This window comes from Triticum aestivum, chromosome 1D (genome assembly GCF_018294505.1).
Source record: "Triticum aestivum cultivar Chinese Spring chromosome 1D, IWGSC CS RefSeq v2.1, whole genome shotgun sequence".
Lineage (NCBI taxonomy): Eukaryota > Viridiplantae > Streptophyta > Magnoliopsida > Poales > Poaceae > Triticum > Triticum aestivum.
The window spans coordinates 55,903,834-55,922,923 of NC_057796.1; the positions used below are offsets into that span (position 1 = coordinate 55,903,834).

The following is a 19,090-nucleotide window of genomic DNA, read 5'->3' on the forward strand; positions in this document are numbered from 1 at the left end:
CACTGGGCTCCTTTACCGCCACAAAAAAAAAAGTTACTACCGGCTAATTATTTTTTTGCTTGTTCTTGTTTGATTATATGTGGTCGATCAAGGAGTGATCTATCTTTTGAAGCAATCTCTTCCTTTTTGGGAGAGCCATGTCACAGAAATCCTGTGTGCTTTCTCTGACAGCGGCACTTAACTCTATCTCGTTCCACTTAAGACATGGATGCGCCTGATGACATGGCCAAAATGATCTACAACAAGCTTCCTTCTCTTCCGAACCGTGCAAACCTATTTCCAGAGCCAGAGTGGTCCGGATTCAGAAGCAAAGTGCGTCATGTTATTATGGACAAAGGGCTTGCCTTGCCTACCTATTTGTGATCGAAATGTTATGGACGGTAGCGGATGGACGCACGCACGGTCGGATGCCGGTTTTTCTTCTGCTTGCTTGAAAGCAAGAAACGGAATTTATCTTTTGCATTTTCGGATTTCCCTGTACATATACATGCAAAAAAACTCTGAGGATTTGGGATGGCTGCAAGTGGTTATAATTCCGTAGCCACTCTCTTATCAGATATTCTAGAAGAGCGTGGCTCATTCCAAAAGCGTCCCTTTCTGAACATAAATGAAAATGGCACTGTGCTGCATGTTATTACCCTCAAGTCAAATTTCTGCAACAGGTGCGCACTATTTCTGATGAGATTTGCCCCCATCAAATCCGTGGACTTCGTTCACGGGATCACAAGGCCCCCGTGTAAAATAAAAATAAAAATTGTCCGTTTGGATGGAAAGCTTTCGGTGATGCTAAATTGTTTTTTAGCTATCTCCGGTCGGCCGGTGCTGATTAATCAAAGTGGAAAAAAAAGACTGCATTGTTGGGCGTCAGAGAGACAGAGACCGGTGCTTCTGTGGAAGCAGGAAACAGACTAGATCCTGCATGCATGAACTGAACCGGGAATCCAACCTCGTGATCCTGCTGCCTGCCTTTTCATCCTGTATGCTGTTGTCGTTCGATGGCAACAACTGCTAGCAAACTTCGCTTGATGGATGATGGTGGTAATAGTGGGGGTTAGCCCACCACGCCACCGGTACCAGCACTGTTCTTTGCTCCTCTGGTGAACGCTGGTTCCCAAATTCAACAAGTCCCTGCAGGAAAAAGTTCAATTATGGAATTAACTACTCCAGTTTTGAAGTACTATGTATGTTATCTCTACGTTTGTTTGGTTTTGAAAACATGGGTATCGACTTTTGGGTGTGCTGAGAAAGTAGAATTTTTTTCGGCTACATAAATTCTCTCTCTCTCTCTCAGCCGTCGGATTTTCGGACCTATGATCCAGATCATCTAGCTGCGTCCGAGGTCGTCCGCACGCTCGACGCACCGTCTCGCGGGCTGCTGCTCCGCAGAACGAGCTTGAGTGTCTCTCCTTAATGGGCCGTCCAAGGCCCAGGTCATCCATTCGCACGCTAATAGGCCAGGCCGTCCGGGTTCCAGCGCTATCCCCCGAACCGAACAGCTCCTTCCTACGCGATGCGCGGCCGTTTCGTCCTCGGCGATTCGCTGCCTCGTCCGCGATGCGCCGCCGCCGTCGGCAAATTCCTGCTGCGCATCTGACTCCCCGTCGGTGTCGTCCACCCGCCTGTACTCTTCCCCCGAAGCCCCTTCATTACTGTTTTTTTTTAAATTTCAGTCTTGCACCGCTCCTACATGGCAGCGCGGCGCCCGCCCCCGTCGCCGGCGTCCATCGCCGGCTGTCCTTCTCCTGCATCACGTCATCTCTTCCTTCCTGCCTTCCGCGTCATCTCTCGGCCATGGCTGTTGCTTAGTTTCATTCTCGCCGACCATCCATCTTCCTCCCACTAAATCTCCTCCATGTCTTCATAGTTCATATCTACAGACTTAACTTGCTATTCGTCCTTGTAGGTTTGGCAGCAACTGGTCCCTGCATTGGTTGCCTCTCCTGGTACGCAGGCATGGACTCGATCTCCAAAACGTAAATGGTCAGCTATCTCTCTCTATATGTGTGTGTGGTTCAGTTTTAACTTTTAAGCCACCATATTAGATGTGGTTCAAATTCCATGATCATTACATATTTGAGTGATTCGCACCAGGTTAATCTTGCATCGATTGCAAGCTGCTGCTGGTTTTAGATTTTTCTTGTGGAGAAGCAGTTCTTGCTTGATCCCTCGAAATGATTTAGTAGGGATTTGGCTTCCAGGTAAGTCTAGATTAATCCTTGAACATTTTAGTTTGATGTGCAAGTCAAAGATATTTAATTAGGTTGGCTGGTTGAAATAATAATCATTCTTCATCTACGTTGTTCACTGCATGTTGTTTTCAAATTTCTTCATTTATGATTTTATTATCTTTCAGGATTGGTAGACTAGAACCAAAGATTCCTCCATATGATGGTACTACACAATGTAAAGTTGCAGAATCTAGATTGCTTACAGTTATATATATATGCACTCGACTGTAGTTGCAAGCCAGGACATTTACTGAACGTACTGATGATCATTTGTTTAGGCACGAAAAGACATCCCCTTCTCTTGTGTTGCAAGGGATTTGCAACTACCCAAACGGTGCAGCGATGAAATTGAACTGTTTTTTTAAACAATCTTATAATCACCACTACACTTTCTCACCAAAACAGAAACCCATCTTTTGAATTTTTTCTCTTTGATGTAGATATGTTTATATGTGAACATCAAGAGTTTCGAATTTTCTGCAATATACTCAGAGTATATTATTCATTTGCATTTTAATTGCAGGAGCTCTGCCAAACACTATCACTAATTAAGAGAAAGTTTAGAAGAAGAACTTGGACACAACAAGCCCATACAGTATCAAACCAAAAAACTAACTACTCTACAAATAAAAAGCTAGCTACTTAACCGTCTCTTGACTTAAAACACTATGCTTATTTTATTTATCGTTCATCTTATTTCATTCTTTATTTTGGCAAATCATAGGTTGAGATTCAGAGCATAGTCCACAGGGCCTTCCAAGAATGAAGTGTAATGCCAAGAATGTCATGTAATAATCATGTTTTATGCCCTACCAAAAAGTTTCATCATGCCACTGTAGACTGTACTAAGTCGACAACTTTGTTCGAGCACTATGAGGAGCTGAAGATTATGTTTTAAATACAGTTCATCTTTACATAATGGGGTTTCCAAAATTAATTTACCTTTGTTTGATGCTTTTCCCAACTAAAGAGTGAAGACATACGTTTTTTCCCTTACTGCACCTCTACCGCACGATTATCTCTTTGTTTACTACATGCTTGAGAGCTTGACTCTTCCAACACATTATGTAGCCTTACAATTGTTCTTTTATATTTACATTTTGTTTTGTGAGAAAAGAACTTCAGAGATGAAGTGCCCGAAAGAAGTTGGTCATGGATACAAGAGTATATAACAGAGTGGTGATAACATTGTGGTTGGTGATCGTGACCACCGGTCAGTTTTGAATATATAAGATAGAAACCTTTGTACCATTTTTTAAAAAGAAAACATGTGCCTGATGTTCTTGCTGCTAATTTTCCATAGTCCCTTCAGGCAATATTCTTCCCACTAATTATATTTTATATGCCAATGAATAAGTGAACCATAATTTATGTATCTATGTTATGTTTCTTTGTGCTTCATCTTTTGATTGTTAATATTGAAAAGTAAAAGCAGAATCAACACTATGATTTTGCTGCTGTGGTATGTGTAGTGATATATATCAAATAATCCTTCCATCAAGTGGAGGAGCTTAGTGTAGACCATGGACTAGGGCCATTTTGTCGTGGTTCTTGCAGCTGCCAATGGGTGATCTTCTTAGTACTCCCTCCGTCCCAAAATACTTGTCGGAGAAATGGATAAAAATAGATGTATCTACAACTAAAATACATCTAGATACATCTATCTGTCCGACAAGTATTTCCGGACGGAGGGAGTAGATAATAACTTTACTTTGTGCATCTTCTTCCGAGCTTTATGTTGTGTTGGTACATGATAGTTGAATGTCAAACCTGTAGGTTTGAGATGTTTGACAAAGCACTAAGTAGGGAGAAGAAGAACAATAGTGGTTGCAAGATGGATGTCAGCATTCATGGTACAATATCGATAAGTACAACGATTAATGTTTCAACCTTGGGTGGCGGTGCAGATATCTACTTCTGAGGTTTAAAAGGAAAAATGCAAAGGATTCAGGCTATACACTAAAAACAGAATCAGAGTTTAAAGAGGAGAGTTAGGATTTGAAGATATCACAGCTCAAGAAGAACAAGCAATGTCATGTTGAGGTTTACTATGATTTGAACGTCCGGCCACCTATGATTTCTCTATTGTGATACCATGTCAAGAAAAGGAGGAAAACACGTATCAATTGATTCTTAGGATGGTGGGAAATTGTCAAGTACTATTATTTTGAGAAAACCATAAAATCTTTATGCAATCTTTTAGCTTTTATGTGAAATGAAGCATGTAACTTGTACCTGAAATGTGCCAGAACCATGCTACGAGTTTGTGCAGTTGTTTTCAGGGTTATGTTATTATGCAAAATTTCAACGTGCTTGGTAGCTGCATCGTCAAATAAAAAGGATGATACTGAAATTTTCAATATCACACTGAAATTTATTTGACCCAACAAGATAAAATATTGTATGTTCATGTTTGCATACTCTGTACTCATGAATGTGAAAACACCAACATCAGTGGACCACTTTTAGCTTGAACTATTCAAATTTTAAACATCTATATTGCTTATTTCTCAAGATGGACGGGTGCGGCAACACGCGCCTTTATGTTCTAGTTTAACATGGGTTTGGTTAGCCAAAATTTGGGTCGCCCATCTACGAGAGGAGTTGGCCCTCTTCCATATTCCCCCAATACACACCACTATCTAAAAAATCCCTCGTGTTGCCGCCCGTCACCACGGCCGCCTGCTGTCATGCCACCGTTGAGAGAGAGAGAGAGATTTCTCATTGACAAGTTGCGGGCCTATGTTAGATTTGATATTAGAAAAATGATCATCGGCAATCTGCAAAATCATTCATCCCCATAACTAGAAAAATAACGCATATTTTCCTTTCCCTCATGCCTTTGTGCCTAGGGTAAAGTTCTCCTACCCTCAAAGCTTCATCGCCTACCGTGGTTCACCCCCACCCTTTGCCTGCTACTCCGATGGCTGGTGGAGGAGAGGGGAACCCTGATGCCTCGGTTCCGGCTAGTTGTTTAGGCAAGGGTTTTCTAGTCCTCGCAGGGGCGGCGCTCGGACGAATGGTGATACTTCATCTTTGAGTTGGTCTTCCGGGCTTCGTTCCTTTTCGAATTCGTCCGCTAGGATAAAGTCGAAGGAGCTCTGGTGTAGAATCCGCCTGTCTCCCTGGGACAATGAGGTTAGGGTTTCTCGTTGTAGGTGTGCAACGGTGAGATCAGATGCCAACACCTCAAATCGATTCGAGGGTTCAATGGCGATAGCTACGGCTCGAGGGCATTGGTCCTTACGGACACACGCATGAAGACTTTCCGGGTGTCATCCACAAGGACAGGCCAGCTCCGGTATAGGAGCAAGGACAACGACACACCGTGACTCGTTCTGGCGGCGGTAGTGATCGTCCGATGATCTTTTCGAAAAAAATAACTTTCTAACTATGCGCGGCTATGTATGGCTTACAACGATCCCAAGCGTAGTGTCGCCTGCAGCGCTCCCTAAATTGGTCGACCCAAGAAACATAGCTGAGTAGGATGTTGTTTCGCTCGCTCGTTTGTTTTTCTTTTTTCTCCTTTTCTATATAATTATATATATATATTCTGAAATATCCTAACATATACATATTTATATATAAATTGTTTATGTAGTGTTCAATTTTTTTATGAACGCTAAAATATGTCCACGGAAATTTTCAAATGTTAATAGCATTAAAAAAATGTACATAACAAATGTTCACATGTTTCAAAAGAAATCTTCGTTACATTATTTTTTTATTCTGTGTTAAAAAAATATTCACCCAACTTTCAATTTTTTAACGGCATTAAAAATGTACATAAAAATTGTTCACCCATTTCGTTAAAATGTTCATGTAATGAAAAATATTTCGCAACAATCAGGAAAATATAAATGGCACTTTAAAAACGTTCAAGTGTTTCATTTTTTGGTGATATTTAAAATAATATTTATACAATGTACAAGTAATTTTCACCTAGTTAAATAAATTATCTTGTATCATATAAAAATGTTTCAGCATTTCTTTGAAAAATGTTTAACACACATTTAAAAAAAACATGTACTTGAAAAAATGTATATCATGTATTTAAAAATGGTCTATCATGTATAAAAAAATGTGCACGTGTATAAATAAATATACAATGTGTACTAAAAAAATAGTCATGTGTTGAAAAAATAATTTAAAAACCCATAGAAAACCAATGAAGAAACATATAAACAGGAGAAAAGCCGGTGAAAGAAACACATAAAGCACAACAGAAACAAATAGGAAAAAACCCGCGTGAAAAGCGATCAAAACCATCAAACAACAAACAGGGAAAAAATCATGCAAAAAACTGAGCAAAACCTTCACAAAAAACAACAGGAAAAAACATGTGTATAAACTGGTTAAAAACTTGGTAGAAAGTGCTCCCCCAGGACTAGTAGCAGCCCATTTCCTTTGCTTTTAGCCCATCCTAGGGTAAGACGGTACTTCTCCATCCGGCCTTACCACACATAAACCCTAAATCCCCATTCCCCAATCCCCCATTGCATGAGTGCGCTACCAATGCGTGCGGCCATGCCCTTAGCCACAATGGCGCCCGCTACTACCATGTAGTAGTGGTCGTCCGATGGTCCAGGGCCTCAATGCAAAATTATTTATGTTAGGGATGCTTTGTACTCCAGGTGAATTTTTATATTAGAGTTATGTCTACTCGCATTAAACCCGCAAAAATGTTATTAGTAAGCCATCATAGATAATTATTGGGAAAGTTTTTTCTTCTAGAAGCTGAAGATGCTCTTAGGATCGCTTCCATACCCTTAAGTAGTATAAATCTTGCGGATGATTTCATTTTTAGTTTATGTATAGGCTAGTGCGTGGTTCAGCAAACAGAACATGGTAGGCATCCGGTCCGGCCTGTCCTATGCTGAGCTAGGCTCCGACCCGACCTGACTCATCATAGGGGAACCAACACGAAGGGTCAGCTCTTTTTCCCGAACCGAAACCCACATAGTCCAAACAGTTTCCTCTATCTCTATTGGATACAAAAATCTGAATTTATTTTGAAAAAATGGGTTTCTACTAGTGTACCTAGGCGCAACTATGTACCGCTTACAACGATCCCAAGCGCAGTGTTGCGTGCAGTGCTCCCTGAATGGGCCGGCCCAAGAAACATAGCTAAGTGGGATGTTGCTTCGTTTGTTTCAAATTTTGTTATTTTATAATTTTATTTATATTCTAAATATCATAAAATATAAATAGAAATATTTATATTTAAAATGTTATCCAGTGCTAAAAAATGTTCACAAACATTTTAACATGTTAGTGGTATTAATAAATTGTACATAAAAATGGTTACACGTTTCAGAAAAATGTTTGTGAGATTAAAAAATGTTTATTCAGTGTTAAAAACATATTGATGCAACTTAAATTTTCTTAACGACTTTAAAATATTGTACATATGAAAAAGATGTTTATACAGTGTAAAAAATATTTCACTTAACTAAAAAATGTTGCGTAAAATTGAAGAAAATATAAGTGGCCTTTTTTTCAATATTTCAATTTTTTGTTGACATTTAATAATAATATGTAAACTATGTGAAAAGAATGTTCACCTAGTTACATAAACTATCTGTTATCATTTGAACATTTACTTAAAATTTTTAACACATATTTTAAAAAGTTCAAAAACATGTATCTAAAAAAGTGTACATCAGGCATTTGAAAGATGTTCAATGTGTGTAAAAAATGTCTTGTGTATAAAAAATATACAATGTGCACTGAAAAAAAATAGACACGTGTTTATTTTTTTTAAACCCATAGAAACCAATGAAGAAACACATAAAACAGGAGAAAAGACGGTCAAAGAGATACATAAACCACTACAGTAACAAACAGGAAAAAATCCACGCGAAAAATGTCCAAAACCATCAAAAAACAAACAGGGGAAAATCATGAAAAAACCCGGTCAAAACCATCACAGAAACAAACAGGAAAAAAACATGTGAAGAAACTGGTCAAAAACTTCCTGAAAAACTGCTCCCCCAGGACTAGCAGCGGCCCATTTCTTTGCATTTAGCCCAGCCCATGGTAACACAGTACTTCTCTATCCGGCCTTACCGCACATAAACCCTAAATCCTAAATCCCCAGTCCCCAATTCCCCATCGCGCGAGCGCGCGTGCCGCCACTACCATCGACGGCTAGCCACCACCGCACGTCGCCGCCACGACCGTCGTCACTGACCTGCAAAGGAAGCGGAGGCCGCCGCCGAGAGGCAAAACCTACAGCCCGAACCCTAGCGAGCTCCATCCATGGCGGACGCCCCCGCGCAACCCGCACCGGCCGCCGCGGCCGCCGCCGGGAACCCCCACAAGCGCAAGAACAAGGGGAAGGGCAACCCCAACAAGAAGAACAAGAAGCTGAAGGGCCCCGACGACGGCACCCGCCGCCGCCACAAGCCGAGCGCCAAGTTCCTCAAGCTGCTCGAGAAGCGCGCCCGCGACTACAACTCCGACGACGACGACGACGCCCCCCAAGTCCGACCACGAAGGTCACAGCCACGGCCGCCGCCGAAGCAACGTGATGCTGCTCCCGATGGCGACGATGACCTCAAAGAGGCCCCCTCGTCCGAGGAGGAGGCCTCCAGCTCCGGCGGGGAGTCCGACGGAGAAAAGGCCGTCACCATGTTCCAGGAAGGCTGCAGGGCTTTCCAGGCCGCCTTCACCAAGATCATGGAGAAGAAGCTCGCCGACAACCCACTGGTTGGTTACACTCCCCTAATTCTCAACGTTTTTACATTTCTGTCATGATGATGCATAACATAAAAGGGGGGCTAACACTTTTTCTTCTTGTTACCAGGGTCCAATTCTGTCAGCGGACAAGAAATTGGTCGCCGCCAAGTTGGCCGAGGAGGCGGACGAGCACAAGTCCAAGGGAGAGGCCCGCAAGGAGAAGCGCCTTGTATGCTACACCTCAATTCACTTGCTTGCTAATTCACCATGCACTTAAAATGCATTTGTGTTCAGGGCATGACCTCTTGTTTTGTGGCAAATGTAGGCTGCGCAGAAGGGTCATAAAATACCTGAGAATGCTATTGACAACAAAGAAAAGATGCTTATCAAGGTTGCAACCCAAGGAGGTAATGCTCTGTTTTCTACTGTATCATTTTGCTTGCGTCTAATATCAAACTTCTCCAAACTCACCCCTTGCTCTCCAACATCTTTTCATGTACTCTATTGATGATGCAGTTGTCAGGTTGTTCAATGAGGTAAGCACACTTGTCTTTTCTTAACTGCTGGACATATATGTTGCTCTGTTTGTTGTGTATATAATTACTCATTCTAGGGATCTTCCATGGATTCTCATCCTAAGGTGAATTTGTGGTTCTAATATTTTTGGGCATTCAGCAAAATATGCTATGCAATGCCAGTTATTTCCTAAGACTTGGATGGGGCTCCATGATACCTTTCCCATCTCTTTCTAATGAACAACATATGGCAACTATCATACATATCACACTCGGTTCAGTTGCCTGGATATATTCGAGAAAGAGATTTGCTTAGTTCAAGCTGCAATTAGTTCCACACTTAGTTACTTACCTACTATGGGCTTATTTGATTCAAGCGAATTTCATTAGGGTTTTGGAGGATTTGAATCCTTATGAATTCTTCTGGTGTATGTTACTTGATTAACTTTATTGGAATCCTTAAGAATTGAAACCTATTGGAACATTTAGGTTCTTTCCTAATATTCTCTTGCACTCTATTTTGTACATACTTTGGAAAAGAATCGTGTTACCTAACTAGTAAGTCTTAAAATTTGTTTCTTTTTCAGGTGAGCAAGCGACAGACTAGGAAAGGTTTGAATCCATCAAGAAGTAAAGATGTCAAATGTATGACCTTTTCCTTTTCAATGCTATTGACTTCCTCCAATATTTTAAGATTCATTTGACACCTTCGCCTACTTTTTTAGACTTCTAATTTATCGATGGCCAAACTTTGTATTATCGCTGTTTATTAGTTATCTGGAAAAGAAAAACATTAGTGGGCATGGGACAACCCAAATAATTTGTTGACAGGATGATCGAACATGTTTCTTGTTCGACAGAGCAGTAGTCTGAAATATAATTTGCTGTATGAAATGCCAGTTAGTTACCACTATTACAATCTGTTTATCTTTATCCATTTTTGTTGCTGTTTGAAACAGATCAGCCTTACGCAAAACATGTTAACTGCCTACTCTTTCCTTTCTGCTTTCAATCTGTATCCAAGGATGAAATATCAGCATGCACCCATGACCCCGTGTCATCACAATATGACATATAAATTGGCACTGCGGGTGTTGTTATTTCTGAAGTCTTCTAAGAGTAGTAGTTGTTTAATCAAGCTTGAAAAGAATTATGTTAAATCTTCTTTTCAAACATCTCAATTGCACAGTGAAACTTATGAAAAACAATGAAATTTGGCGACCTGGACTCATAGTTTATCAAGCCTTTAGCTAATTAGGTGCAGTCTGGAGCTTCAAAGCTCAGGTTGATGTTTGTTAGAGGTCTGAATGACCAAGTGTTGGGGGAGGAATATAACTGCTTACATTTTAGAGGGTTTGAATTTGACGATTTGATGTTTGACTGTAAGAACAGTAGATGTACATTTGTTTGATAATTTGCAGACAAACTTGAAAATCAGTTAGAACTGAAAACAGCTGGAGATGTCGCATGCTATAGTTCTTTTGATGCTAGCACACCATCATATTGACCCATGATTGTGCACATTATGCCTATCTTCTGCGTTCAGTTTTGATGCTCACAACCATTTCTATACTGATATACAAATGGGCTGATTGGTTTCCTGTTTGTCCTAGCAGCTTTGGCAAAACACTCTGTACCATCTAGCGAAGGACAACAAGGCCAGGGATCTTCCAAGTTCTCAAAGGTATGTATACCTAATTCTTTCTTCACTAAGTGATTGTTTGGATAACTAGTATTTGGAACAAGTATTAGCAAAACCAGTTTTAAGAGGATTTTTAGGAAAACCAGTTTTAGGTTGTTGTTTTGGTGAAGCTGATTTATAGGATACTTCGTTTGGACTTAAAAACTTCAAATATCGGGGAGAGTATTAAATAGATTTCCCCCTTAACTCTCTCTCCCTCAACGGACACACATGTGATCGTCAACTGCTTGCAACAGCTTTGGCCGAGCATGATGTTGATGATGCTATTGAAGAAATACTGCATTATGTTTCTGATTGTGAGGCCGCTGCGATAAGCAGCTGCTTCCTGCTGACACCATTATCTCGCTGAGATCGAAGTCACAGCTTTGCCCGAGCAAGATGTCCTCTCCATCCTCCGCAGTGACCTGAGAGCAGCACCATGAAAACTGTAGGAAGTAGCATTAGCGTTGCTGTTGGTCAGCAACATCCAGCAAGGGACTCCCTGGAGCTATTGTCACGTCGTCCGGCTGCTCTGTGGTAGGAAGATTCGATCTCCTCAACTGTAGCTTGCCTGTATGAATCCTCCACCGGCAGCCAAAACAGCAGATTCACATGGAAACTGTAGTTACTGGACGAGGACCATGGGAGTGGGCCGGCTGTGGCGGATGGTGGAAGTGGCGCTGGTGGCCATGGGCGAGGATTGACAGTGGCATAGCCTTGTAAGGCTGAAGCATCGCCAGTGACAATGGGCGAGGGCCGGCAGTGGTGTAGGGCCGAAGCGATGACGGCGACCATGGGTGAGGGCCGGCAATGTTGTTGGGCGGGGCAAGGGCCAGCAGTGGCGTGGGGCGGAAGCGATGGCGGCGACCATGGGTGAGGGCCGGCAATGTCGTCGGGCGGAAGTGTCGGCGACCTTGGCCGAGGGCCGAGAGTGGCGGAGGGGGGAAGCGTCGACGGCGACCATGAGTAATCATTGCAAGACGATGACTGGCAAGGGGCAGCACAAACCTTCATGGCGGCGGCATTAATGTCACGGCAAGAAACTATCCTGAACTGGCTTTTGTTGGTTCATGAGAGAATGTGTTTTTGTAAAAATGATTATTAGTCGATTTTCCATAAACGTAAAATTATGAGTTTAGGCGAAACAATTTCTAGTAATCCGCGGATTGACTAAGATATGCAAACAGAGTTTGTGCTAACCTCTGTGGGTTAAATGCTGTCAACAGAAGTCTCTTCAACGCAGCAACATAAGTCAAAATATGCTGCTAGGAGCAGGTTATCTTATCCCAGCAGCATTTCAGGATAGTCAGGTAGAGCTCTCTTAGTAAGGAAGTGAATGTATGTAGACAGGTAGTAGTAAATTCAGGTTTTGCTTGTACTAGCAGCCATAGTCGGTTTAAACTTCAGGAACCGACCCTCCCTTGTACTATAAATACAGCCCAAGTGCTGGCAATAGAAATCAGTTCTCCGCTCACCAATCAAGAGTCTCTCCCGTGCTAGTCCACAATTGTTTTGCTTGCCCTCTCATAGTGTCCCCTGAGTACTCGCAGTTCGCTCTAACAACCTCGGGGTGAAATCAGTTTTATTTAAACGGATTCTGTCAAAACAATCTCTAAAAGTCTGTCCCTTCAGTTTAGGGGCTATGTACTAGGTATTAATGCTGCATTGTCCGATTAAATTTTATGGACAATGGAAGTCATCGTTGCTAGTGTATCTAGCAGTCACACTAAACTTCAAACAAGACTTGATTTTGAAACTAGTTATTTGGTGTACAAATTAAATGAAACTGTGCATGGTTGGAACATGTAAGCTGATACCTGGAAACAATTGCCACAGTGCAACTTGACATGAAACATTAAAGTAAAGCCCGTTGCGGACCCCTTCTCTTTTGCGTATGAATGCGACTGTGATGGCATAGTGGAGTTTGAGCACTATGTCTAATTTATTGAGGCTAGCACTTTTGCGTATGAATGCGACTGTGATGGCATAGTGGAGTTTGAACACTATATCTAATTTATTGAGGCTAGCACTTTTGAAAAATGAGGATTGCTATGAGCCATAAGACAGTAAAAGCTGCAGGATATACGAGTAGTTGGGGGATAAATACCAGTATACCTACCATAATCATCAGGTGAACAGGGGATCCTAATAACAGTAGTAAAAAAAAGCTGGATCATTGGTTTATCCAATTAAGCTGCTAGTTCACTGGTTGGAGTAATTAACTAGCTGAACTGCAGGTTTCTAAGTATTTTGCAACATATTTTTAATACAGTGTTGCATATATAACTCAACTTGTGGATTTCTGTGCATGTAACTCATAATTGATCTGCTTATTAGAATATTGGCAAAGGTGAAGATGAGCCAGGGTGGGCCCCTCTACGTGACACATACATGCTTGGTTCCAAATTGAAGGACTGGGATAAAGCGCAGGTAAAAATCTTCTGGATATAGCATTATTTGTGTAGTACAACAACACATGCACCTGTATAATTAACTAATGTCTTGTTTACTGGGCAGGATTCTGATGTGGCTAAACCGAGTGAGGTCCCTTTGGACAACTTTTCTGATGATGAATAGGAAACAAAATCTATTTGCATGGTTGGCTGAGGGGCTACATTTTGAATGGGGGAATGGAGGGTGGTTGATGCTTTTGGATGCATCCAAGAGCGCAAGATTTTGGAGAGGGGAAGAATGGCGTCTCTGATGTGGTTTTCGGTTACTAGGTTTCATTGCATGCATCCAGGAGCGCAAGATTTCTACATGCAAACCTTGTAGTTTTAGTTTCTCTTCATCCTTGTATCACAACAAAATTCTTGCAGAATTGTTGTCACAGCTTAATGAGTATAATTGTTTTGCCCAGAATTCTTTCTAGTGCATTAAGACAAACCTGATATTTTTATGCTGCAATGATTTGTTGTTGAAAATCGGAAATCCTACTAGTTTGTCCGAAGAGGTTGTTCTGGCATACCGACAAATTGTAACTGGAATAGCTGTATGAAATTTGATTCCAAAATGTAACTGGAATAGGTTTTTCAGGACTAACAAACATGGGGACCAGCTAGCTACTGCATGCGTTGCTAAGGCCAAACTTTAAGATGCACATATACACAAACGACTAACTATGGCGCCCATCCTGATTGTCTGCGGGAAAATGCACCTGGAGTCCAGGAAGCGCTTAATTTTTCTTTGGATTTGAGCTTCTATCACCCATCATGATCGTCCATCAGAGAATGTACCAGGAAGCAGCGGCAGCCAATCTGCTCGCGCATGTTGTGATTCTTGCGATTCATTGAAAATTCATGGTGCCTATGGGTATCAAATTCACATCTCCGGTAGGGAGGTACAAAACAAATAGCCCACAAAATAGGAAAACTGTAACACAAACAAGAATGAGCTATTTATCCTGTGCATAGAAAAGCATCAGCCTATATAAAAGACTTGGGCGGTTGACATTGGCATAAAGTTATTCGTCCTCCGGTTGGTCAATGGCCAAGAATCTCTTGTGTCTTCCTCCTTGGGTAGTTCAGCTCAAACTTCATCAATCATTAACTTTATTAGCCTTGTGGTAGGTCAAATGCTGTAAGAACTTTACCAACCATTCATACAAGAGGTGATTTATCTCGAAAACATGTTTCTTTTGTTTTACCAACCAGTCAACCATATCTGTTCACTGGATAATAAAACATGTTTCTTTGTAGACAGAACAGTAGTCTGAAATACAATTTGTTGTATGAAATGCTAGTTAGTCACTAGTATTACCATCTGGTTATCTTTATCCATTTTTGCTGCTATTTGAGAGCCTTGTGCAAATCATGTTAACTGCCTCTTCTTGCCTTTCTACTTCCAATCTGTATCCAAGAATGAAATATCTGCATGCACCCATGACCCCATGTCATGACAATATGACATATAAATTGGTGACGCGGGTGTTGTTATTTTGAAAGTCTTGTAAGAGTAGTAGTTGTTTTAATCAAGCTTGAAAAGAATTATGTGCAACCTTCGTTTCAAACATCTCAATTGCAGAGTGGAACTTGTGAACAATGAAATTTGGTGACCTGGACTCTAGTTTATCAAGCCTTTAGCTAATTAGGGTGCAGTCCGGAGCTTCAAAGCTCTGGTTGATGTTAGTTAGAGTTGCAATGGACATGATACATGTCTGCTTTCTACTCTATAAATACCACACCATTTCATGGGCAACTGAATGACCAAGTGTTGGGAGAGGCATATACTCCCTCCGTTCCAAAATAGATGACTCAACTTTGAAAATAGATGACTCAACTTTGTACTAAAGTTAGTATAAAGTTGAGTCATCTATTTTGGAACGGAGGGAGTAACTGCTTACATTTTAGATGGTTTGAATATGACAGCTTGATGTTTCACTGAATCATTGGTTTGACTATAAGAACAGTAGATGTACATTTGTTTGATAATTTGCAGACAAACTTGAAAATCAATTAGAACTGAAAACAGCTGGAGATGTCACATGCTATAATTCTTTTGATGCTAGCACACCATCATGCCTATGTTTTGTGTTCAGTTTTGATGCTCACAACCATTTCTATACTGATATCCAAATGGGTTGATTGGTTTCCTGTTTGTCCTAGCAGCTTTGGCAAAACACTCTGTACCATCTAACGAAGGAGGATGGACAATAAGGCCAGGGATCTTCGAAGTTCTCAAAGGTAGTTATACCTAATTCTTTCTCCACTAAAAGTCCATCCCCTTCAGTTTAGGGGCTTATGGTACTAGGTATTAATGTTGTGCTGTCCGATTAAGTTTGTGGACAATGGAAGTCATCATCGCTAGTGTATCAAGCAGTCACACTAAACTTCAAGCAAGACTCGATTTTGAAACTAGTTATTCGGTGTACAAAGTAAATGAAACATTAAAGCAAAGCCCGTTGCGCACCCCTTCTCTTTTGCGTATGAATGTGACCGTGGTGGCATAGTGGAGTTTGAACACTATGTCTAATTTATTGAGGCTAGCACTTTTGAAAAACGAGGATTGCCATGAGCTACAAGACAGTAAAAGCTGCAGGATATACGAGTAGTTGGGGGATAAATACTAGGATACCTACCATAATCATCGTGTGAACAGGGGATCCTAAGGCTGGTCACAATGGGCAAGAACATAAGCTAGTAACTTACACACTTCCCTAGACTATGTTACTACCTCCATAGTGGGTAGGAACATCTATGTAGTGTCATGCAACGATGTATTTATTAGGTTATAGACTCATTGTTTCTTGGAGTGTGTGATGTTCCGGTATTTTAGCTAGTTACCACAATCACCTCTCTCTTCATTAAATATGTGCCACATAAGCAAAGTTGTATTGGAGTGTGTGATGTTACTCCTAAGTTCCTCCCCATTGTGACCAGCCTAACAGTAGTAAAAAAGTTGGATCATTGGTTTATCCAATTAAGCTGCTTCACTGGTTGGAGTAATTAATTAGCTGAACTGCAGGTTTCTACAACATATTTTAATACAGTATTGCATATATAACTGAACTTTACTTGGATTTCTGTGCATGTAACTCATAATTGTTCTGCTTTCTAGAATATTGGAGAAAGTGAAGATGAGCCAGGTTGGGCCCCTCTACGTGACGCATACATGCTTGGTTCCAAATTGAAGGACTCGGATAAAGCACAGGTAAAAATTCTATGGATATAGCATTATTTGTGCGAGTACAACGACACACGCACCTGTATATTTAACTAATGTTTTGTTTACTGGGCAGGATTCTGATGTGGCTAAACCGAGTGAGGTCCCTTTGGACAACTTTTTTGACGATGAATAGGAAACAAAATCTATTGTACGGTTGGCTGTGAGGGGCTACATTCTGAAGGGGGGAATGGCAGGCTGTTGGTGCGTTTGGACGCATCCAAGAGCGTAATATTTTGGAGAGGGGAAGAATGGCGTCTCTGATGTGATTTTCGTTTACTAGGTTTCATTGCATGCATCCAAGAGCCCAAGATTTCTACATGCAAACCTTGTAGTTCTAGTTTCTCTTCATCCTTTGTATCACAACAAATTCTTGCAAAACTGTGGTCGCAACTTAACGAATACAATTGTTTTGCCCAGAATTCTTTGTAGTGCATCAAGACAAACCTGATATTTTGGTGCTGCATCGATTTCTTGTTGAAAATCCTGCTAGTTTGTACGAAGAGGTTTATCTGACATACAGAGAATTTTAACTAGAATAGCTGTATGAAATTTGATTTCACAATGTATAACTCAGGATTAACAAACATGGGGACCAGCTAGCCACTGCATGATTCGCTAAGACCAAACTTTAAGCTGCACATATACACAAATGACTAACTATGGCGCCCATCCTGATTGCCTATAGAAAAATGCACCAGTAGTCGAGGAAGCAGTGGCAGCCACTCTTAACACTTAGTTTCCTTTTGATTTGAGAACCTCTATCACCCATCATAAATTGTACCAGGAAGCAGCGACTGCAGCCGATATCGTGCATGTTGTAATTCTAGCGATTTATTGAAACTTCCTAATGCCTTCTATGCCTATGGATATCAAATTCACATCTCCAGTAAGCAGGCACACAACAAATAACCCACAAAAATAGGAAAACCGTAACACAAATAAGAATGAGCTATGTATCATCCGCATAGAAAAGCCTGACCCTATATAAAAGGCTTGGGCAGTTGACATTGACATGAAGTTATTCGTCCTCTGGTGGGTCAATGTCTAAGAGTCTCTTTGTTGTGACTTTTTCCTTGGGTAGCTCACCGGAAACTTTATCGATCATTAATTTTAGTCTAGTATCAAGTCACTCGTTTCATATTGCTTACTATGGTGTGTGCATCGAGGAAGGCAAAGTACCGATTTGCAAGGTTAGTTTTCTCCTTTATTTCTCCTCAACCTATCTCTATTGGATGGACTTACACCCCTACATATTTAATTTCCTCACCTATAAAAAAACTAGCAAGATCCACTCCATTGGTAATTCCACCAATAAGACCCTATCAAAATACCCCGTTAGTTCGGCTGGGTAGGTCAAGATGCTATAAGAACTTTACCAACCATCCATACTGTTGGGGAACGTAGTAATTTCAAAAAAATTCCTACGCATACGCAAGATCATGGTGATGCATAGCAACGAGAGGGGAAAGTGTTGTCCACGTACCCTCATAGACTGAAAGCGGAAGCGTTAGCACAACGCGGTTGATGTAGTCGTACGTCTTCACGATCCGACCGATCAAGTACCGAACGCACGACACCTCCGAGTTCAGCACACATTCAGCCCGATGACGTCCCTCAAACTCCGATCCAGGCTAGTGTTGAGGGAGAGTTTCCTCAGCACGACGGCGTGGTGACGATGATGATGTTCTACCGACGCAGGGCTTCGCCTAAGCACCGCTACAGTATTATCGAGGTGGACTATGGTGGAGGGGGGCACCGCACACGGCTAAAAGATCAAGCGATCAATTGTTGTGTCTTTGGGGTGCCCCCCTGCCCCCGTATATAAAGGAGCAAGGGGGGAGGGAGGTGCGGCCGGCCAAGGAGGAGGCGCGCCAGGAGGATTCCTACTCCCACCGGGAGTAGGACTCCCTCCCTTCCTTGTTGGACTAGGAGAGGAGAGGGAAGGAGAGAGAGGGAAAGGAAAGGGGGGGGGGGTGCCGCCCCCCTCCTTGTCCAATTCGGACTTGGGGGGGGGGGAGGGGCGCGCGGCTGCCCCTTGGCCGCCTCTCCTCTTCCACCAATTGGGCCCATGAGGCCCAATAGCCTCCGGGGGGGGGGGGGTCCGGTAACCCCCCCGGTACTCTGGTATATATCAGATAACCCCCGGAACCATTCCGGTGTCCGAATATAGTCATCCAATATATCAATCTTCATGTCTCGACCATTTAGAGACTCCTCGTCATGTCTGTGATCACATCCGGGACTCCGAACAACCTTCGGTACATCAAAACATATAAACTCATAATATAACTGTCATCGAAACGTTAAGCGTGCGGACCCTA

The 19,090-nt window shown here is 41.7% G+C and overlaps 1 protein-coding gene and 1 long non-coding RNA gene across 3 annotated transcripts; both read left to right on the forward strand.

Annotated features, from left to right (window-relative positions):
* The first annotated feature begins 1,469 nt into the window (after positions 1–1,469).
* LOC123180272 (uncharacterized) lies at positions 1,470–4,530 on the forward strand. Its single transcript, XR_006490841.1, has 3 exons — positions 1,470–1,621; positions 1,904–1,980; positions 2,092–4,530. It is a non-coding gene; the product is annotated as an uncharacterized lncRNA (long non-coding RNA).
* A 3,773-nt stretch (positions 4,531–8,303) lies between these two features.
* LOC123180273 (RRP15-like protein) lies at positions 8,304–13,967 on the forward strand. 2 transcript variants are annotated; one of them, XM_044592261.1, is made up of 8 exons: positions 8,304–8,939; positions 9,037–9,138; positions 9,235–9,316; positions 9,426–9,445; positions 10,012–10,069; positions 11,038–11,108; positions 13,443–13,535; positions 13,623–13,967. In XM_044592261.1, the coding sequence occupies exons 1-8, from the start codon at positions 8,490–8,492 to the stop codon at positions 13,680–13,682; spliced, it is 936 nt and encodes a 311-aa protein (XP_044448196.1). In that variant the 5' UTR covers positions 8,304–8,489; the 3' UTR covers positions 13,683–13,967. The 2 variants fall into 2 exon arrangements, with proteins under 2 accessions (XP_044448196.1, XP_044448197.1); XM_044592262.1 differs by having other exon boundaries at positions 8,305–8,939; positions 11,041–11,108.
* The last annotated feature ends 5,123 nt before the right edge of the window (positions 13,968–19,090 follow it).